General features: G+C 45.2%; 2 protein-coding genes and 1 non-coding gene across 8 annotated transcripts in view; 1 reads left to right on the top strand and 2 right to left on the bottom strand.

Annotated features, from left to right (window-relative positions):
• Nucleotides 1–22,890, bottom strand: part of ATXN7L1 (ataxin 7 like 1) — a 252,662-nt gene that overhangs the window by 67,014 nt on the left and 162,758 nt on the right. The gene's annotated exons all lie outside the window — the stretch shown is intronic.
• Nucleotides 2,497–3,075, bottom strand: LOC129659114 (40S ribosomal protein S13-like). Its single transcript, XM_055590222.1, has one exon. It carries the CDS (start codon nt 3,018–3,020, stop codon nt 2,565–2,567), a length of 456 nt encoding a protein of 151 aa, XP_055446197.1. The 5' UTR covers nt 3,021–3,075; the 3' UTR covers nt 2,497–2,564.
• Nucleotides 20,625–20,697, top strand: TRNAG-UCC (transfer RNA glycine (anticodon UCC)). The gene has a single exon. It is a non-coding gene; the product is annotated as a tRNA-Gly (tRNA).

Here is a 22,890-nt window from a genome sequence, read left to right on the forward strand (position 1 = left end):
AACAAGGAGGAAAACGGAGGCTCAGAGAAACCTCGGTCTCAGCCCCATGAACCGTGGCTGTGCTGGTATGGTACTTTATTATCTGCAATTATTTTCATTTTCACAGACAAGTAAACTGAGATTTCTGGAGAGGCTACAAATCATGTCCAAGGCCACACCGCAAATCATAAACAACATCAGGTCTCCTAACTGCTAACCCAGTCCTCCTTGCTTGCCTCTACCACGTTCCAGAACACAGAAAGGTAGAACTGAAAAGGCCAGTAAAGCTGTCTTATTAAAAAAGCACATCATCTTTCCTGATTTTCTCAAACTCCCATCTTCACGGTTTCTCAGTTCTTAGATTGCAACTCTCTAACAGGGAGGCTTCCTCTCCACACTGTGGGGAGAGCTCTGGAAGTCTGCATTCCAGAGCTACTATTTCAATGCAAAGCCACCACCTCCACCCAGTCTGCACCCCGTCCTCCTTTGATTTCATTAGCACACCCAGTTGCTAACCCCTGGCTCCTCACCTAATCCCAGTCTAAGCAGCCGCCAGAGCGGATGCCCCAGCAGGCCTGCCAAGCTGTACATGATGCCGCCTGCATCTCCAAGGTGTGCTCTCACATGCAGAAGGGATCTGCCTGAATCTCTTCTCCAACATGTGTATCAAGGTTAAGCTTTTGCTGGGTTCTTTTGTTACAGAGGCTGATGGAAATAAAGGACCAAATGAAGGATCCCACTGTCATATCCCTTGTCCGTGCCAAGGACACACTCCCAGCTTGATAGGGGGTGACATTACTATCCTGTGATACATGTGAGTGGGTTCATTGTAGGTTTGGGGCATTTTCTTTGAGAAGTTACAGTAATGAGTTTGCCACAGGGTTTTTAGGAGTGAATGGGGATGAATTTAAGCACTCAGGGCCATGAACAGAGATACTGAAAATTGACTGCAGAGGGGGAGAGGTCAGGAGGGATAATTAGAAAGTCCTAGAACGTTTTACTGCCACTTTGTGAATCTACCTCTCCCCCTTCTTTCTCTCTGAAAATGCAACCAGCAGGGAAGCTGGGTGCTACGGTGGACTTCATGTTGAATATCACTACGGCAGTCAACAATGTGAACTCTCATCAAATCCGCGTGCTGCTGTTGGTGGGAGAAGCTCTACGGCTAGATGCGATGCACAGGTGGCACCTCCCACCAGTTTATTTGAGGTTGTTTTGGTAACCACAGGACATTTGCATCCATGCTGCCTGAAAATTACATGGGGCCTGGGTAAATCAGAACAGTCTCAGCAGGAAAATTCACTGGCTTACATGACACAAAGTGAGGAGAATATTTCCATGAACCTTGTGACTCCTCTGAGCACAGAGACCATTTTTTTTGTTTTAAACCAAAAAGTAGGACACAGGGTTTGACAAGCATTGGGAAGACAGGATAGGCTATTAAAAAGTAGAACTCCTGAAAATCTGAGGGGCATGGCCACTAAATCAGTAAAATTAGCAAAAGTAGGCTAATAGAGGGATGCAGAATTATTAGCATTAGTTTGTTGTGGCTGTTACTGGTGTGCTTAACAAAGGCAGTTCTATCATAGACCAGACAAACAGTGCTCTGCTTGCAGATATGGTGATTTGGGGGGGCTGGTAAGGACAGTACATCCAGTTTGGAGCAGGACAGCAGTGAAGGAGACAAAGCTGAGGTCTGCTGCCCACGCTGTGGGCTTTCAGACCCCTCCACTGAGGGCACTGCATCAGAGTACATACACACAGAAGGAACCTGCGCAGGACCAAGTAAGGTCTTAAAAATATGGCCTGCATATGTGGCTAGGTTGCTAAGTTGCTTTAGTCGTGTCCAACTCTTTGTGACCCTGTGGACTGTATAGCCTACCAGGTTTCTCTGTCCATGGGGATTCTCCAGGCAAGAATACTGGAGTGGGTTCCCATGCCCTTCTCCAGGGGATCTTCCTGACCCAGGGATCTAATGCACATCCCTTATATCTCCTGCACTGGCAGGCAAGTTCTTGACTACTAGCACCACCTGTGAAGCTGCATATGTGGAGAAAGAGTCAAGAAAAGACAGAGGCCTGAGCTCTCAGGAGAAACAGAGAAGCAAAGTTACACGGCAGTAACTTGTGGCTGCTGTTGGATGCAGGCCTGACTTTACTCCCTGATGCTGCCCTGCAGACTTCCAGGTCAGGACCTGAGGCTCAGCTGGACACTCTTCCCTTTTGCTCTGTTACCTGGGTTTACAGGGACTGGGCCAGCCTGCCTGGTCGTACCTGGACCTGGCTTTTGGCATAACCCTTGGTAATGTGAATTCATGACCAGAGCTGCAGAGACAGGTTTGCACATACGGGACCACAGACCCTAGATTCTTCAGAAGATAGTCAGTTTCAACCAGTCTTGGCTGACACTACACCATAATTTGAAAAACGACTTTATACTGAAGGTCAGCCAATGTGGATTGACTGCAGTCTGGACTACTAGACTTCACGTTCCTTGAGGACTTGTTCAGAGTCTCACTTATCTTTGTTTTTTTTTTTTTCTTTCTGTTAAACAATGATTTTATTGCTTTAGTACAATACACAAATTTATGCAACCAGGGCAGAGGCTGTGGATGACTCATATTTCCAATTAGGGGGTAGGACTCGTTTGGTCTTGTAGTATCGAGCCAACCGGTGAATACGGCTCTCAATCAGAATCAGATGGAATTTAGCATCTTTATCCTTTCTGTTCCTCTCAAGATGCTTCCGAACAGCAACAGCTTTCTTAATTAAATGATAGAGATCCTCAGGGAGATCAGGAGCAAGTCCTTTGGACTTAAGAATTCTCAAGATTTTGTTGCCTGTCACAAAACGTACTTGTGCAACACCATGAGAGTCTCTCAGGATCACACCGATCTGTGAGGGAGTCAGGCCCTTCTTGGCCAGTTTGTAGATCTGCTCCTTCACGTCGTCAGAAGTGAGCTTCAGCCAGGTGGGGACGCTGCGGCGGTAGGGCACAGCCGACTGGGACAGGCCCTTCCCGGGAGCGTGCATGCGACCCATGATGGCGGCGGTGTGGTAGCAAAAGGATCGCTTATCTTTGGAAGCCAATGTCCAGCCAGAGTATGGAAGTCTTGTTATGCCTTTTAATATAGGTTTTAAATGAATGAAGTTCCACTTAATGTGAACCACAGATAGATGAATACCTTATGAGATATACCTGAAGGTGAATATCTTTTTGTTAAGTATGTATGAAATTTGGTGTTCAATTAATTTTGTTTCCATTACTTAATTTTTTTTAAAGTACAATGTTTCATTATTGTTTTTTTAGGTTTCTTCCCCACCCCCCACCAAGTCAAATTTGGTATTTTTTAAAGTTATATTATGGTTCAAGTTAGAGAGAAGGTAGAAAGGCTTTCCACTTAAGATTAAAAATACTAAATCTTCAAAAAATTGTAGCTACTTTGTAATAGGAATCTTTCCAAAGGTCTTCATTCTCTTGTACTCTGTTCTCTTAAATGGTATATACTTTGAACATTATTTGATCTTTTTTTTTTTATAACTCAAGGTCACTGTTAAGGGCATTCATTTCTATACTTTGCTACAAAATGGTGATATCAGGGCCTACCATACCTTTCAGACTTTTTGACCCTGATCCATCTCAAGAAATGAATTTTACATGGCAACAACCTGGTATGCACAAAAACTTCAAAGGTTGTAAGATTTATCTTTACTAAGTAAAAACCACTTGAATATTTTCTCTTCTCTTCTATGCCATGGTTTCAAATGTTGGTCAGGGATGGCTAAAGTGATCACCCCCACCATCACAAGAGGCACCTGTGGCATACAAACAGAGAAAGTACACAGGCCTTCTGTCCTACACAAAAAGGGCTTCAGCGTCCCCACTTGCAGCCTTTTACTTTCTTTTTGGCTGCACTGGGTCTTCATTGTGGTGCAAGGGCTTTTCTCTAGTTGTGGTGTTAGGGGGCTTCTCTAGTGGTGGCATGTGGGTTTCTCTTGTTGCCACGACATGTGGGAATCTTAGTTCCCCGACTACAGATGGAACCCGAGTCCCCCGCACTGGCAGGTGGATTCTTAATCCACTGGACCACCAGGGAAGTCCCTGGCTTTTACTTTCCTCCTGCATCTGGTGTCACTTTTACTCAGTCAGGGCCTGCCTCCACAGTCCTACTCACAGAGTTCTAATTTGCCAAACCTGGAAGTCAGACCATCCAGCTTGCTTGTATAAACGGAGTGTAAAGTGTTGCTCCATGAAAGCTTGAGGGGTGCCCCATGGATGACTCATGGGGTGAGGTATTCTTATATGCTAGAGTTCCTGGTGGGGCTCCCAGAAGTCTTGCCCAGTGGCAAGGCTCATGACACTGAGGTGTTACTGGATTTGTTCACCCACATGTGAACATGAGTGTTTCTCCTTTGAAAGGAATATTCTGATCACTGGGCTTCAAGCTGGAAGGGCTATTAAATGACAGAGGCTCCCAGCAGTGATATAGCTTCGGGAATGACCAGCTCTGGGCTCCAGTGTATGAGAAGTATTCCCTAGAGTAACTGACTCTACTTCAGGCAGTTTGTAACAACAGTGCAGTATCTTGATCTCCACTCTGATATGCCCTTTGCCCTGTAATTTATTTACAGCTCCTCCTGGACTACACTTCAACTCTCAGGACTCTTCCCACCTAAATCAAAGATGCTAATCTAACAGGCTTATGAATTGTCTCCTAGTGAAATTTTGAAGTGATGTGCTTGTGTATGTGTGTGAAGATATCTTAAATTGATTTTAAATAACTATAGCAGAGCAGGTAGATACTGTGTCCCTAAAGAAACCTAGATAACAAGCAATCAGGCACTGGTCACATAAACTATTGGCACATCTATTCAGTGGAATTTCTGCTGCTGCTGCTGCTGCTAAGTCACTTCAGTTGTGTCCGACTCTGTGCGACCCCATAAACGGAAGTCCAGCAGGAATTTCTGGGAAGCTATAAAAATGATGATGTAGATCTATACTTACTGAAATATGTCCACAATAATTGCAGACAGAAAAAAAAGATTTCAAGACAATGCCTACAATAGGATTCCACTTTTATTTTTTAAAATATAAAATATATGCAAAGAGGTACACATGTACAACACATATATAAACACATACACATGGGGAAAAGATGGCAAGTTTTACATGGAAGTATTTATTTTTATTTCCTAAAATGTTGGTGGTTTTTAAAATGTATCAGTTTTATAATAAGAAAAAAGCATTTTCACTTTGAAAAAATAAAATTCTACATTATTATGCAAAAAAGTACTTCTGCTTGTGGCACTCACCCCATTCTCATCTTGTAAGTGACTGCTCCCCCGGGAACACTCACTATATCCATGTATCCACCCATAGGGTGGCACACTCAAGCTGAGGCACACTCAATTCTCATGAGTTATGATGTCTTTTCAAACTTTTAAAAGAGTTCTATTCATATATAATAGCGTAAGTTGAATCTTTATTGGAGAATTTTCACATTAATGCATATGAAGGCAAAGGAAGGGCTTATGGTTTTACTTTTAAGGGTCATGTTCTCTTCTCTGATGGAATTAAGGGGAAATGTAATTCCTGAAACTAGTTACCTCCCTGGCAGATGCAGGCTACCAGGTCTATCCATTCTCCAGGAAGACAAGGAAAGAGCTGACACCATCTAGATTCTGAAGCTAATTTTCTTCCAAGACAGAGTCCATTCAATGCATAAACCGATGTTGGGTTTAAGGACAGGAACAATCCCTAATTTGTGTTCTCTCTACAAAGTGTATTCACATCCAAGAAATATCGCCCCCCAAAATGACTAGGAGGAAGGGCAAGCAAAGGTACTATTCTGAAGTTGACAAATGAGGAAGATGTATCAAGGGGGGGCTTTCGAACTGTGATGCTGGAGAAGACTCTTGAGAGTCCCCTGGACTGCAAGGAGGTCAAACCAATCAATCCTAAAGGAAATCAACCCTGAACATTCATTGGAAGGACTGATGCTGAAGCTGAAGCTCCAATACTTTGGCCACCAGATGCAAAGAGCCAACTCACTGGAAAAGACCCTGATGCTGGGAAAGATTGAAGGCAAGAGGAGAAGGGGACGACAGAGAATGAGATGATTGGATGGCACCACAGACTCAATGGATATGAGTTTGAGCAAACTCCAGGAGATGGTGAAAGACAGGGAAGCCTGGTGTGCTGCAGTCCACAGGATCGTAGAGTAGACACGATGTAGTGACTGAACAATAATAACAACACTACTAGAGAGGGAGTCAAACCATTCTCTTGGGTTTATTCTCCATTTTCTGTGCCAGTGCATTCTTTCCAGAAGCAAAGTAACCATATACCTATTATCCTAACCGGACAACTTTGAAAGTGAAAAGAGGTACATTTAAACACAGGCTTCAGGGCATCTACGAACAAAGCTAGTGGAGATGATGGAATTCCAGTCAAGCTGTTTCAAATCCTAAAAGATGATGCTGTGAAAGTGCTGCACTCAATATGTCAGCAAATTTGGAAAACTCAGCAGTGGCCACAGGACTGGAAAAGGTCCGTTTTCATTCCAATCCTAAAGAAAGCAATGTCAAAGAATGCTCAAACTACCGCACAATTGCACTCATCTCACATGCTAGTAAAGTAATGCTCAAAATTCTCCAAGCCAGGCTTCAGCAATACGTGAACCATGAACTTCCAGATGTTCAAGCTGGGTTTAGAAAAGGCAGAGGAACCAGAGATCAAATTGCCAACACCCACTGGATCATCAAAAAAGCAGGAGAGTTCCAGAAAAAGATCAATTTCTACTTTATTGACTATGCCAAAGCCTTTGACTGTGTGGATCACAATGAACTGTGGAAAATTCTGAAAGAGATGGGAATACCAAACCACCTGACCTGCCTCTTGAGAAATCTGTATGCAGGTCAGGAAGCAAGAGTTAGAACTGGACATGGAACAACAGACTGGTTCCAAATAGGAAAAGGAGTACGTCAAGGTTGCATATTGTCACCCTGCTTATTTAACTTATATGCAGAGTACATCAAGAGAAACGCTGGGCTGGAGGAAGCACAATCTGGAATCAAGATTGCTGGGAGAAATATCAATAAACTCAGATATGCAGATGACACTACCCTTATGGCAGAAAGTGAAGAGGAACTAAAAAGCCTCTTGAAGAAAGTCAAAGTGGAGAGTGAAAAAGTTGGCTTAAAGCTCAACATTCAGAAAATGAAGATCATGGCATCCGGTCCCATCACTTCATGGCAAATAGATGGGGAAACAGTGGAAAAAGTTTTATTTTGGGGGGCTCCAAAATCACTGCAGATGATGATGGCATCCATGAAATTAAAAGACGCTTACTCCTTGGAAGGAAAGTTATGACCAACCTAGATAGCATATTCAAAAGCAGAGACATTACTTTGCCAACAAAGGTCCATCTAGTCAAGGTTATGGTTTTTCCAGTGGTCATGTATGGATGTGAGAGTTGGACTGTGAAGAAATCTGAGCGCCGAAGAATTGATGCTTTTGAACTCTGGTGTTGGAGAAGACTCTTGACAGTCCCTTGGACAGCAAGGAGATCCAACCAGTCCATTCTAAAGGAAATCAGTCCTGGGTATTCATTGAAAGGACTGATGCTGAAGCTGAAACTCCAGTACTTTGGCCGCCTCATGCGAAGAGTTGACTCATTGGAAAAGACTCTGATGCTGGGAGGGATTGGGGGCAGGAGGAGAAGGGGACGACAGAGGGTGAGATGGCTGGATGGCATCACCGACTCAATGGACGTGAGTGTGGGTGAACTCCGGGAGTTGGTGATGGTGACAGGGAGGTCTGGCGTGCTATGATTCATGGGGTCGCAAAGAGTCGGACACGACTGAGCGACTGAACTGAACTGAGCGCTCTTCTATTCTACTCCCCCCATGATACCTTTTGAATAGGAGAGAGAAATGGAACATGGTTACATGTCTAATTTACTTTAAAGCACTTGAGTATGTAAACAAATGCAAGAGAAAACAAGAGTATGTAGCTGGTGTTTTATTGTGTATGAACCAGTTGGTCTTGGCTGCTACCTCTAGGGGTGATCAGCTCACAGGGTATGAAGAATACAAAGTCTGGATTCATCAACTGGTGTTAACCTGAGGTCACAGTCCCACACTGCCTACTTCAAGTCCTTTGGCTATCTGGATAAACATTCTTTTTTTTTTTTTTTTTTGACTGGTTTTATTTTATTTTATTTTAAATAAAATTTTAATAAAAATTGGTTTTATTTTATTTTACTTTACAATATTGTATTGGTTTTGCCATACATCAACATGCATCCGGATAAACATTCTGCACATAAAAAAAAAAAATGGACTAGTGTTGGTGAAACTTGTGATTTAGTATAACAAATGCTAGAAATGGGTTCCTATTGGTGTTCAGGGTATGCAGCCTGGCAAAAAACGTTCAGTGACATCCCCCCCTTGCGTAAACAGGGCCCTGGAGGTTCCGAGTGCAGCTGTCAGAGCAGGAAGGCTGATGACAGCATGAAGCTGACACAGGGAAACAGTCCTGTCTCTGGACGACTTCTGCAGCTGCCTTGAGCGAACCTTTTCTCTGAGGTACGGCTGGAACAGACCAACAGAGAGAGGGCTGGGACTTCATCAAGTTCACCAAACAGGTTGGTCAAACTGCTTTCTCCCTACTTGATAAACATTTGTTTGATAACTGTCTGTCTCTGCAGCAGACTTCAGTCTAACACTTGCATTCATTACCACCCGGTGGTGAGGTTGTGGGAGTAGAAGCTAAGCTTCACCACCTCAACCTTCTACAGGGGTAACTGTTGCATGGCCAGACTGGCTCAGGTCAGTCCAAACAAGCTGCCAGTGGAGGCTAACATAAGTTTCAGCATAGGATCCCTGAATACCTGGTCCTCTTCACCAGATAAGGAGCTTCCTGAAAGCAAAGACCAGGTGTGTCTTGTTCACTATCCAGTCCTCAGCCTCACACAGTGCCTGCTCATAGAAAATGTGTGATGGGGGACTTTCTCGGTAGTCTAGGGGATAAGACTCTGCACTCCCAATGCAGGGAACCCGGGGTTCAATCTCTGGTTGGGGAACTAAGATCTCACCTGCTGCAATTAGAGAAGCTTGCATGCCACAACTAGAGACATCTGTGTGCTACAATGAAGATGCAATGCAGCCAAAATATAAAAAAGTGTGTGATGGATATTTATCCAATGAATAAATAAATGAATAGAGATTCTGTCATTTCTAGAATCTATTTTACTAGCTCTAAGCTGTGACCGTTCTTTATTCCACGAATGACAACTAATCCTCAAAAACCATAATCTACTGTTTGCCCTGGGTTAATGCTTTAAAAAGCAATAAATAAACTAGTGGTAAAAACCACTGGGATCACATTAATCCTCACAGAAAATGTGATGAGATTGGTATTATTATCTCAGTGTTCAGATGAGGAAATCAAAGACCAGAGAGGTCAAAACTCGAGTTAGTAAAGACAGACCTGAACTCAGGTCTGTCTGACTCCAAGTAGTCAATGCTACCCAGAGCTGGCCATCACTCAATTCTGCAGGTGTTTTGTTTTTTTTTTTCCCTTTACTTTTCTCTCCCTTTTCTTTTTCTTTTTTAACCTACTTTTATTTTACTTACTTTGTGTCATCCTATTGAACACACATCTTTCTGGCACTTCACCTTATTTTATCAAAAGTTTCTTCTTGGGGAAAAAGCTGAATGGATGTTGGGATATATGAACCAGCTTTCCGGTTCTTCTGCTTTTAATTATTTTGATTGACACGTGGCACTGAGGGGATGTCTAATGGCCTCTCCTGTCTTTGAGCTACAGGAGAATCTACCTCAGCTCCCCTGGTCTCCAGGGCCCCCGGTGCTAGGCTTATCCTTCCCGCTGTGGCACCCTGCCCCCCAGCCACTGGACCACTGACAGTCTTTGTTTCCTGTCTCTGGGAGTTGGTGCACAGCGTTCTCTCTCTGGAATGCTTGTCCACCCTTCTGTTCTTCCCCTTGGCTAACTCTGTGGGTGTTTTTTTCAAGACCCAGTTCAAACATGGCCACATTTGGGATACCCTGGAATGCCCAGTCACCCTGTATCCCTGCCAGGTCTCACAGGAGTCCCTCCTCCATGCTCCCAGCACACTGCCCACACCTGAGCACCTGGCACCTGGCTCTCGAACCACTGATGGACCCGCCTCCCTCTTCCACTGTGCCAGAAAAAGCCAAGAAGTCAGGACCTTGCCTTAGTACTGGCCTGCAGCAGGCACTCAAAGTGTGTTAGATAATGAATGGATAAATCAGGAAATAATTAGCCAACCCACGGTGAAGCACAAGAAAACACAGGGATCAGCGGGCCACCAGTTTCCAGAGGTCTGAAGGCTAGCTAACTTTAATTACCTCTCTTAGCCAGTGGGCTCAAAAATCATTTTTGAAGCCTAAGGGAATGATGGTGGGTTTATGAGAAGCAATAGACCATTTAACTCTGAGTGCTCGACTCCTTTGCCTGTTACAGAATAAAACCTCTGAAAAGATTTTCCGACTGCAGCCAGATCCCACTCTCTGATGCTGGGCCAGCCACTGGCCTCCTGTCGGGGGTTTGGGGTGATCTGACAGCACCCACGTGACAGGCTGCACTCGCAGCTCACGGGGCTCTCGCTGGCTCCGAGTGCCCATCTAAGCCAAGAAGTTAGCAGGTCCCAGATGCAGGCCAGCACAGGTTGAGCCAACCGTAGGACTTCAGCCTAATGAAATAAACAATTCCCAGCATAGCCTGACCCTTCAGAATGTAATGCCTTCTGACCGCACTGTGTAGATAAAAATAAGTTAGTAATTTCCTCCCACTAAACTCTTGGGCACAAACCAAGAAATCTTCAGTGTGGCTCTTCTGATGCTACTGTACAACTGCAAATATTTAGGCTTCTCTGAATTCTTATCAGTGTTTATCATCAGGGATGCACCTGGCATTTTTGGCGGGACAAGTCCTCCCTGGGTGGAATCGTCCTATGCACTGCAGAGGATTTAGCGCCTCTGATCCAAGCAATGATAACGACACAGTTCCAAGCATTCCTAGGGCTGAGAGGAACTGTGAGTACTAGGATTCCCTGTGTTCTTAGCTTTCATTCACTTTGCAGGAGGAGAGTCTTGGAAGGGACTGAAGAGGCCACCCAAACCAAGTATGGTGGGGACAAGGACCAGGGAGTCAGAGCACCTGAGAACAGGGGATACTCAGACCACAGTTTGTCTGCAGGAGAAAGCGGAAGTCCTGAGAGCGAGGAGGATGCCTGGGGGCCCTGAATGAAGAAGTCAGGGTGGTGAGGGAGTTGGCCTCACAGAACCGACAGATGGGAGCTTGAACAGAGGTCAAAAGAGTGCAAAAGGGACAAAGGACGAGCAGGGAGTGGGGAAAGCCTGGGCAACAGCTCTGAACCCCAGCTGCACTCACTGTCCTCCTCTCAGCTTGCAGGGGTGTGTGAAACAAAGGGACCAAGAAGGCCACTGATTCTGGACAGCCCTAAAGGGTGGAAGATCTCACGTACCAACTAGCTCTCCTCCCTTGCCTAGTCTTAACAGAGCACTGGCAACAACAGCCGCCCTGTCACTGTGACCATCACCACTGTGTCACACTCTGCAAATGGGACCCACTGTGGAGAACTTCCCAGTCCCTCAGAGTGACCTTCAAGGGCATCTCGATCACAAAAGGGGAAAAGTTCTACAGCCAGCCAGGGAGAAAGCTCTGCCAGGGTGTCAGGCAGGGGAGCCAGGGACACAAGACTCAGCACCATTTAATCGCTGTACGGTCAACAGCCCTAGCAGGGTGGCAACAGGCAACGCTGTCGAGAAGCTACTTATTCCTGTCTTATCTTTCTCACTTGTTTTAAATTTACTCTATCTCGCTCTGTTGTTTGCAACTTTACAAGCAGCCCTAAATCCTTTTGCAACAAGGCTGGGTATAATTAAATAAATTGGAGAAATAAAATACCGGCTGCATTGTCAGCACCACCAGACTGGGCATGAAGTGTCTGTCTGGGCTCTGATCTAGAAGCCAGGGGCACGCTGTAAAAGGGGTGCAGGGAGGAGGGGAAAACTCCATGGTGTGTGCTAGGAATGCTGGCCTAGACCCTGGAGCCTGGGTCCTGCCCTGTCCCTGCACTGAGGAGTCAGAGCCTCCTGCTACCATCTTGGCCTCAGAGACCTCATCTTTAAAATGAGGGATCTGACTCAACGATTTCAAAGGTCCCTTTATGCCCAAGCACTGCGACTCTAAGCAGCATCCACATCTGGCTCTATTCTTTCCTGATACACTCACTGGCTCTTCTCCAAGTGGAGTAGGCCAATCAGGGCTCCTTCCAGAAGAGTTTCTGTGTGTGATGTGTCAAATGTCAGTTGTACTGGTCACCTGCTATGCTTTTTCCAGTAGTCATGTACAGATGTGAGAGCTGGACCATAAAGAAGTCTGAGAGCCAAAGAACTGATGTTTTCGAATTGTGGTGTTGGAGAAAACTCTTGAGAGTCCCTTGGACTGTAAGGAGATCAAACCAGTCCATCCTAAAGGAAATCAACCCTGAATATTCATTGGAAGGACTGATGCTGAAACTGAAGCCCCAAAACTTTGGCTATCTGATGTGAAGAGTCAACTCACTGGAAAAGACCCTGATGCTAGGAAAGATTGAGGGCAGGAGGAGAAGGGAGCAACAGAGGATGAGATGGTTGGATGGCATCATTGACTCAATGGACATAATTCTGAACAAACCCTGGGATACAGTGAAGGACAGGGAAGCCTGGTATGTTGCAGTCCGTGGGATTGCACAGAGTTGGACACGACTGAGCAAATGAACAATGACGATGACAACAACTGGTCACCTGAAGCGATAACTGGTCACTCCAAAGAGACTAATGCCCCATGAAAAGGAACCGAGGTACTACTCATCTGAGGGTGTGGAAAGCCAGGCTTTCACTGGAAAATTTTAGGACTGGTTTTCCCAGTGTAAAAATGGGATAAAAATATTGGTTTTTATCTCCATCCACTGATTGGGTAGTAAGTTCCCTCCTTTTAAATAAGTCCTGTTATGGAAGGTAATACCATATCTGTTCGGACAGCATCTGTGGCTGCTACAAAAACCATTATTGACAATCGAAAGAATATTATTAAGCATAAACCCACACTTAGCAGGCACTGCTAATGTTTTCGGAGATTCTTCTCATAGCCGTCCATTCAAGACATCAGCCTTGTTTTAAGGTACCTAGTCTCACAAACCCAAAGTCATCATCCCTACTTGTACAAAGAATGGTTTAGGACATCTGCTGCTCTTAGGGAACTGAGTTCAAAATGTCAGAGTGTTTTATGTGAGTGCTTCTCAAGCCATAGGAGGTCTTGTTAAAATACAGATTCTGATTCCGTAGGTCAGTGCCTTAGTCATGCCTTTTTTATTTTTCTATATTTCTGATGCTCTGACATCTTAAGGGCTTGCTGATGCTGGCTGGTCAATTTCTAGAGATAGGAAAGGCCTCACCTGCAAGTGCACTTTTAGTACGCAAACTGACAAATCCAAAGCTCCCTCCTCTCTCCTCTCACAACCAACTCCTACCCTCCAGGCCACTATTCCCCTGCCCTAATCATCCCAGGGTCAGATACCAGACAACTGGAGGCTGCCCCTGCACCCCAGAGCCTGCTTCAATTATTCGATCTAGCCAATCCAAATCTTCCTTACTCTGCTTCACCTGTTCCTTTCCATGGACACTAAAATAAAGGCCTTTGCTCATGTTTTCCCCACAACCTCTGCCTCCTGACTGACCCAGGTGCTTCCCCAGGTGGCCCTGTGTGACACAGCATGCCATGGCTCTTGGGGACTGTGAATAATAAAGTGCCTTTTCAGTGGCAATTATCTCCTGATCTGTTGGCCTTACCATATCTGAATCATAATAAAATGTACATCTTCAAACAGCCAGGGATGGGGCCTGGTGATGCTGATGACCCAGGAACCACACTTGGTGCAGGAAGGCTCTAAATGACTGTGTTCCTGTCACAGAACAGGGTGCTGCAGCCGGACTCTGAGGAGGATGACTGCACTGTACACATGCCTGACTGCTCCAGAGCCCAAGGTGCTATAGGAATGAAATGGGCGAAGTGGCTGAAGCCACTACAGAGGAGACCCTGAGGACAAGAGCCAGTGCTTCTGTCTTCCTTTCCAAATGATATGAGATCATGGAGCATCCCAGATAGAAATTTAATAAACAGCTGCAATGAAAAGGAAGCAGAAACCGAGGCCCTTAAACTGCAGCAGGCACAGTGGCCATAAGGGCGACTCCAGGCTCAAGGGTGGAAGGGTAGGACTCCAGAGGGCCAACAGCACATGCTAACTGCATGCTATCTATGCTGTCTGATATCGCCCTGGAGGTCACATGTGCATCCTCAGGACACTTGTCAGGAGGTCCCAGAGGCCTTCTAGGGTAAGCCCTGGGATCTGAGTGACTTACTGGTCCCCATAGCAAGAAACTATCCAGGTACACATTAATGCTTCCACCCAGAGGCAAATGAGGGCTCTGCAGACCTCCCCTCCCCCAGGGAGACTTGGGGCTTACAGAAGAGACCTAGATAGGCTCTCACACCTTTTGACTCAAAGGCCGCAGCACTTCTCTTCATCCCAGGACTTTGTGGCTCCATGTGCTACTAATAAAAGCAAATCCTGATTAAGAACTATTGATTGTAAGTACTTCACATGGCTTATCTCATCTAATCCTCACAACTCTAAGAAGTAGCTGCCATTTAAATCCTTATTTTCAAGATGAGTAAGCAAGTCCAGAGGGAGTAAGCAGCTTGCCCAAGTCACCTTCTAATTGGCAGGATCAGAACTTAAATCCAAATTCTGCACCCAGGAGCCTTTGCCTGCCTCCATACTGAGGGCGGCATTATTCCAGGTGGAGGCCTCGGGGGTGTGCCCTGAGCATCAGCACCACTGACAGCAAACCATCTCACAGACCCCAGATCTGCACTTTACGAGCTCTCCGGGCCAATCTGCTGCATGCCGAAGTCTGAGAAGCCTGTGTCAGAAGCAAACCTGATGGACACTTATTTCCCAGCCCAGGCTGATAGTAATACCACAAGTGAAACTCTAACTATAGATTTCTCGGCTTAGCCCAATGCTCCATGAGCCAGCCTGGCATGCCAGAAGGAATAGGCATGGGTTCAAAACCTGGCTCCAGCAGCAGGTGTCAGTTTGGACACTTTGGACAAATAACAATTTCTCTAAGCCTCCTTTATTCCTCACGTGGAGAATGGAATGTAATATCTACCTTCTAGAGTTCATGTGGTCACCTGGGTGAGATAACTAGATAAAGTACACCGCCCCATATCTAAACCCAGGAAATGCTCTGCGATGGGCAGCCCCAGTGGTTCCTCAGAGCTTCCCAATCTTCTAAAATGTATGTCCTTTTGCATCATGCTTTACAGTAGTATGGCTCCCCTGGTAGCTCAGCTGGTAAAGAAGCTGCCTGCAATGCAGGAGACCCTGGTTTTATTCCTGGGTCAGGAAGATGCACTGGAGAAGGGATAGGCTACCCACTCCAGTATTCTTGGGCTTCCTTTTGTGGCTAAGATGATAAAGAATCCACCTGCAATGCAGGAGACCTGGGTTCGATCCCTCGGTTGGGAAGATCCCCTGCAGAAGGGAAAGGCTACCCACTCCAGTATTCTGGCCTGGAGAATTCCATGGACTGTATAGTCCATGGGGTCACAAAGAGTCAGACACGACTGAGCGACCTTCACTTTCACTTTTAGGGCTTCCCTGATAGCTCAGTTGGTACAAGAATCTGCCTGCAATGCTGGAGACCACAGTTCGATTCCTGGGTCAGGAAGATCCCCTGGAGAAGGGATAGGCTACCCACTCCAGTATTCTTGGGCTTCCTTTGTGGCTCAGCTGGGAAAGAATCCGCCTGCAATGTAGGAGACCTGGGTTCAATCCCTGGGTTGGGAAGATCCCCTGGAGAAGGGAAAGGCTATCCACTCCAGAATCCTGGCTTAGAGAATTCCACGGACTGTATAGTCCATGTGGCCGCAAAGAGTCAGACACCACTGAGCAACTTTCACTTTACAAAAATATGAATCCTGAGTCCCTTTGGTGACTAAACTGAGACTAGTTTTCAGAAAGATTAAGGATAACTGAATCCTTAATCTTGATCTTAATCCTGGGTGCTATGGTTTTGGATAACTAGAGAGGTGAGCTATCTAAACAATGCCTAAAGGCATTACATTAACACTCACGTGGAGCCCAGGTTCCCAATACTGTTGAGGGTTCTAATCTCAAGGGTGGTGGGGAAGGAAGCGCTCCCTTGAGAATGGCAGAAATTCACATTTAAGCACTGGCCCTGTTTTCATCTCTATTAGTTGACTAACCTGGCATGCCAGAAGGAACTGTCGCCACTGGCATGTCTATCAAAAAACATACACAAATCCATATCCCAGAGGTGGAGTAGAATTAATGGTGGCAAAAAAACCCAGCTCCAAGCACAGACCAAATACTGCAACAGTGACCCCAGTCCTTTCTGGGCCAAACCAGCCATCTCCAGCCCTGTACCCCTCATATCTCTGCTAGGGCTGGGGCATCCCAACCAGACACCAGCAGGCTTAAGGCACAGGTAAGGAAAAGGGATCTCTCCTTTCCCCAAAAAGGAGGAAGGAGGAAAAAAAGAAAGGATGTGGGAGAGGAAGAAGGGAGCCTCAGGGAACAATGATGCCATCCCTAAACCATCACCAAGTACACTTTTCAATTAGGAGAAGGGAATACAAGCAGAATTTAAAGGCTTTTTATTTTAAAGATAAAGAAATAATAATAATACTTGCTCCATTACATAAATTAAAATCCCACTGTGACATGTAAGTAGTTAGCCTTCATATTCTCAATGAAAGGGTCCAGGTGGCAAAATGAAAACTTGAGCAGACCTCATTTTTTCCTTATTCCTTTCAGGGTTTGGGGATCTTTATGAAGGTAGTTACTCTGCTCTGCATGGGAGCTCAACTCTTTTCTGATCCATTTAGATTTTGGTCTAGAAAAAATCCAAACTCTTAAAACTCCAAAATCAGAAAATTCAGGTATGAATACAGAAGAAAATAAAAATTACCCATAATTACATTTTTTGTTTAAAGATACATGTACATGCATATTTTTAAAAAACATGACTATACTGAGCACTGTATATTGCGTTGGCCAAAAACATCATTTGGGTTTTTCCATAAAATCTATTGGGCTTCCCTGTTAAATGCTCTTTTTTTCCTATCATGAAATTTCTTTGTCATGAAATATTAAAAAATATTTTTAGAGGTCTGCTTCATAGTCTAACAGCCTTTACTGTTTGGTGTTCCTACTGGTTCCAATTTTTTGGTATTATAGATAATTCTGTAGTGAACGTCCTTTAAGTAAGTGCTTACACACATTTCCATATATATATATGTTTTCATATAAATTCCTAGAAGAAATTTTAATTGCAGGCCCTTGATACATGCAGTCAAATGCCTGGCGGAAAGGGAGCCCCTACTTACATATCCACCAGCTCCATAGAGTCTGTTTCCTTTCTTTATCACTAACACTGGGTACTATTAATTTATCAACTTTTGCCATTTTTATAAGTGAAAAACATTGGTTTAATATTTATCAGTGAGGGTGAACATTTTTCATGCTTGGTCACCTGAATTTGTTTTTATGAACTGCATATTCATACCCATTCTTTAGTATATGTCTTTTGTCATTAATCTCTAAGATTTTTTATAATAGAACATGAAAAGAATATAAGTAACTGAAAATTAGGAGTTGAAAATGATAATTTTTTCTTTGTAAGATTTAAAACCATGAAATGGTTAATGTCATCATGCATTAAAAATCTTTTCACGGTGAAGGAAAGGATATGGGGGGAGGTAAAGTTTAAATCTGATAAAAAATTGTTTATTACCCAAGCTGATCCCACAACTCTCATTTTGAAACTTCTCCCCTTCCCAGGTAACTCAGCTGGTAAAGAATCTGCCTGAGATGCAGGAGACCCTGGTTTGATTCCTGGGTCAGGAAGTTCCCCTGAAGAAGGGATAGGCTACCCACTCCAGTATTCTTGGGCTTTCCTGGTGGCTCAGATGGTAAAGAATCGGCCTACAATGTAGGAGACCTGGGTTCAATCCCTGGGTTGGGAAGATCCCCTAGAGGAGGGCATGGCAATCTACTCCAGTATTCTTGCCTGGAGAATCCCCACGGACAGAGGAGCCTGGCGGGCTACACTCCATGGGGTCGCAAAGAGTTGGACACGACTGAGCAACTAAGCATAGCACCCCTTTTAAAACAACAGCAGCAACAACAAAGCACCAAACATAGATACAATGACAAGATGACCTCTTAGAATGAGTCCTGTCCCTAAGCTAGGTAGCCCCCATGCTCTCCCAGGAAATCTGTAGCAGGACACCACTCACAGGGAAGAACATTCATGTGGGCACCTACCCACATGGGTCCAGCTCGAGCATCCATGGGAAGTGCAGTACATTTTGCAGACGTTCTTGTTTGGATTAGAGACAGAAAGTCTGTGGCCCGAATTCTGGGTTCCTGTGTGCCACCTGGCATGTGCTAAGTGATCAGAAAAACCCATAGAAATTGGAATCCACCTCCACCCTCTGGGCGGACAGGACTGAAGAAGATTTAAGGAAGTTACAACACTGTGTGCTCGACTCACTGTTCCAAAGAGGCAGGGCCTCAGTCACCTTTTGGTGTGGTTGCTGAGGGCACCCCAGAGAGGCAGAGCATAGACCTGTAAACTCTGGAATCTCCCAGGCAAGGAAACACCTCTTCACACACAGTTTGCATCTCAACAGCTGACAGCAGGAGGAGAAAATGTGGCCAGCCAGGTTGGGAGGGTGGAGGGTGACAACTGATGGGAGGCGAGCAACCACCTTGCACTTGGGGCAAACCCAGGGCACTCAGTGCAGGGCAGGTATTCAGGTTGGATGCTTACCATTCACATGGGCTCTGAGTCTGCCAGGGCATGTGTCCAGGCTCTGACTGTTCAAAAATAGAACAGGAAGTCCAGAGCAGAAGGAAGGCTGTAGCACAGGAATGCGAATGGGGAGAAAGGGTTTATCTTGCGGGAGAGTCTCCAGATTGAGCGAAGAAGCACCAGCTCCAGGTATGAAAGACATCACAGACAGATGATGAATGGAGGCCAGGTATGAGGTTGCCTACAGCGTTTCCCTATTACCTCTAGCTTTCAGAATGAGCGAGACTTTAACACAGCAAGCTATAACAGTCGCCAGGCCATGAGCACTCCCCACTATGACAGAGAGATTCTTCTTTTCTTTGGTAATCAGTAGTTGAAGGACAGATTAGTGAAAGAGAAGCTAAGGAAAGACAAAAAGGAGTGGCTAGCTCAGTGGCACCCCACTCCAGTACTCTTGCCTGGAAAATTCCATAGACGGAGGAGCCTGGTAGGCTGCAGTCCATGGGGTCGCTAAGAGTCGGAGACAACTGAGCGACTTCACTTTCACTTTTCACTTTAATGCATTGGAGAAGGAAATGGCAACCCACTCCAGTGTTCTTGCCTGGAGAATCCCAGGGACAGGGGAGCCTGGTGGGCTGCCGTCTATGGGGTCACACAGAGTCGGACATGACTGAAGCGAGCTAGGGAGAATGTTTGGCATTTTGGCCTTTTCGGAATTCATTCCCCCACCCCATCCCATTTCTTCTTCCACTAACAGACCTTGATTTTGCTCTGGGGAACACCCTTCTCCCACATTCAGTCTGTGAGCACCCATGGGGTAGACCCTCCCCCACCTCTGAAGACTTGTGAGGCTCCCTCCAAGGACATGGGTAGTTTTTACAGTCATTAATCCAGGCAACTGTGAAGGCCTTATAGGTTAAAGAGCTTCCACATACAAAATTGCTAGCCGGGGCTTTGGGTTGTTCTAGTTTTCTAAACTCAGGCACCACCTCGTCTCTTGGTTCCCTAGGTTAGGATTCAAAAGCACCCCATGGCAATAACTGAACCCTAGAGAAGGGAGCTAGGAATATTCTCTGTAAGCATCATTGCTGCATTTTCACTGCAGAACTAATTGGCCGTAAGGCAATCTTGCCTTAGAAGATAAAATAATTGGCTGACAGTTTAGTCTGACAGTTTGGTTTCACTTCTCCACTGATGCAGGATTCCTATTCTTATATTGCATAAATCTTAGCTCTCATAATGGTCCATACAGTGAACAGTAGACATGTGGTCTTAAAATGGTGAATGAGAAGCACTATGTATATTGACTCAATAGAAAATATGGTGATAAAACTTATGGGAAAGTGTGAAATAACAGAGGGCAAACCTGACTGCAGACTACTAGAAAATGATAACATATCAGTTTGCAAATCCTCCAGTGATTTGAAGGCACAGAGTCGAAGCCACATTTCCCATATAACTCTGGAACATCTGTCAAGGGACGAATGACAATACACCAAGAATACACAATGGTGGGAGGTTTTCACAAGGCAACACAGACCTCAGGCACCAATGTGCATCCTAGTATTTGGAAACTGACACCTCGCTCAATGAAGGAAGAAATTATAGTGAAAAAGAAGAAATGTGATGCTGAGTGAGGAGAATAATCAACAACAACAACAAAGTACAAAATACTATTAAGGGCCTTCCCTGGTGGTCCAGTGGCTAAGACTCTGCACTTCCACTGCAGGGGGCCCGGGTTTGATCCCTGGTCAGGGAACTAAATTCCACATGCTGCAACTAAGAATTTGTATGCCGCAAATAAAGATCCAGAGAGCTGCAACTATGGCCTGGCGCAACTAAATAAATAAATATTAAAATAAAGTGAATGAAAGACTTGGAAGACAAGTGCTTATGTACAACCCACAAAATAAAATCAGTTACTTGTGCAATATTGCCATGAATCTACTCATATTTAAAATGTATTCAGGGATTTCCCTGGTGGTACGGTGGATAAGAATCTGCCTGCCAATGCAGAGAACACGGATTCCATCCCTGATCCGTGAGGTCTCCACATGCCTTAGACCAACTAAGCTCATGCACCACACATGGTGAGCCCATGCTCTGGAGCTCGCAAGGTGCAACTTCTGAGCCTACCTCTTCACCTATTGAAGCCTGAGTGCCTAGAGCCTGTGCTCCACAACAAGAGAAGCCACCACAATGAGAAATCCATGCACCACACTAGAGAGTAGCTCCCCACTTGCCGCAACTAGAGAAAAGCCTGCGTGGCAATGAAGACCCAGTGCAGCCAAAGATAAATAAAGAAAAAAAAAGTATTCAAATATTTTGCATTTCACAATAAAGACTTTAATTTGTTTTTGTTTGTTAATTCTCATTTTTTGTTTCACTGTTTTTTTAATGTTTCTCTTTTAGTTTCTGTTATTTAATATTGCTATCACAGCCAATGAGTTATGCAGTGAAAATGTTTGCAATGAAAATGCCTGTGGCAAAGATGTCTACAGCCAAGATGCTTATGGCCAAAACAGACACACCAGAGAGGTGGCCCTGGGCTTCTGCTCATCCTGGAGCCAGGAGCAGGTACAGTGGATACTGGTCAGGGGTCCAGACCTTCTAAGAAAGGGGGACTAAGTCTAGGAATGGTTAGACTACATTTTGGGCAAATCTGATATGTATTTAAATCGGGGGTATACCTGGAACTTTTGGTGGAGACAGGAAGAGTTAGGATTTGGCAGCTTCACAGACAAAGGACAAACTAAAACCCCACAAGTGACAGAAAAGCCAATTACATAAGGAGTGCACAGTCCTTTTGAAGTAGATTTCTGCTTTTCAGCAAGCAGTAGTGAACAGAGAGAGCCATCATAAAAGGTCTGGCCAAGAATATGCTCAAAGACTGGGCTGCTGGGGAGACTAGGAAAGGAGCCCCTCTTCAACTGTGTCCCAAATTCTGGAGTCTCCCAAAAGCCAGGGTGACTGGATAACCTCTTAAATGTCCTCTGGCCCTATAACTACCAAAGCTGAAATGTAGTTGAATTAAGAATTGAATTCTTAAGCCATAAGAAACCTGGAGGTATGGGCTGGAATCTGAAACCTGGAATCCACTTCTTTAAATAGCCTGAAATCACTCAGGAAGCCTGATATCTTGATCTTGGTACAGCCCTTGGACCACAGTTCCTTCTCTGGGTAGTTATCCACAGTGCAAGTGGTTAATTCATTAATATATACAAGAGTGCAGACTTGAATGGGTAGAGCCAACACAGCCTTTTTCTGAGTTAGCATCCAGGCACCTTCTCTTTGCCTCAGAGGAGCCAGTGTCTTTCGGGCATCCACTGGGGAGTCCCAGGGCGCTGTCTACCTGTCTGACAGAGCCAAAGCCAACTCTGGTGAGGCCGCCATGGGCAGTCCTGCTTCCCTCCGCTTGGGCAAAGCCACTTGTTTCACTTCCTCCCTGTGGTCTTTTCATTCCCTTGGGACCTTGGGCTATGGAAACTTTTCCTTCATACACATGGCTTCTCTGCCCAGGTTCTGACCCTGCAGAAATCCTCAGCAAGGAGACCCTTTACCCACCCAATAGCATGGACAGCAATGATCACAACAACCTAAGCCTCTGGGTGCTGAATGACAGGGCCAGGATGTGGCTTCAGAAAGTAGTAGCCTTCCTGCCCCATTCTTTCTCTGGCTGCTGGGCAGTCGGTTGGCCCCGGCGAGAGAGGAGATACCCACACATGCCCTGGGTAACATTCATCATACAAATGAAGTCACTTCGTAGTGACTTCAAAATGCATTTTAATCCAGCCACAGACACTGGACTATCCTCAAACACTAGGAAGGCAGAGGTGGAAGACTGAGAGAGCAAGACAGTGCATGCATATGCCTGCACATGCACGCATGTTTGGGGTTGAGTCTATATAAGAAGATACAGAACTACTTCCTGTTTCCAGCATTGTGGCCCCAA

The sequence above is a fragment of the Bubalus kerabau genome, chromosome 8 (genome assembly GCF_029407905.1).
Source record: "Bubalus kerabau isolate K-KA32 ecotype Philippines breed swamp buffalo chromosome 8, PCC_UOA_SB_1v2, whole genome shotgun sequence".
Classification (NCBI taxonomy): Eukaryota; Metazoa; Chordata; class Mammalia; order Artiodactyla; family Bovidae; genus Bubalus; species Bubalus kerabau.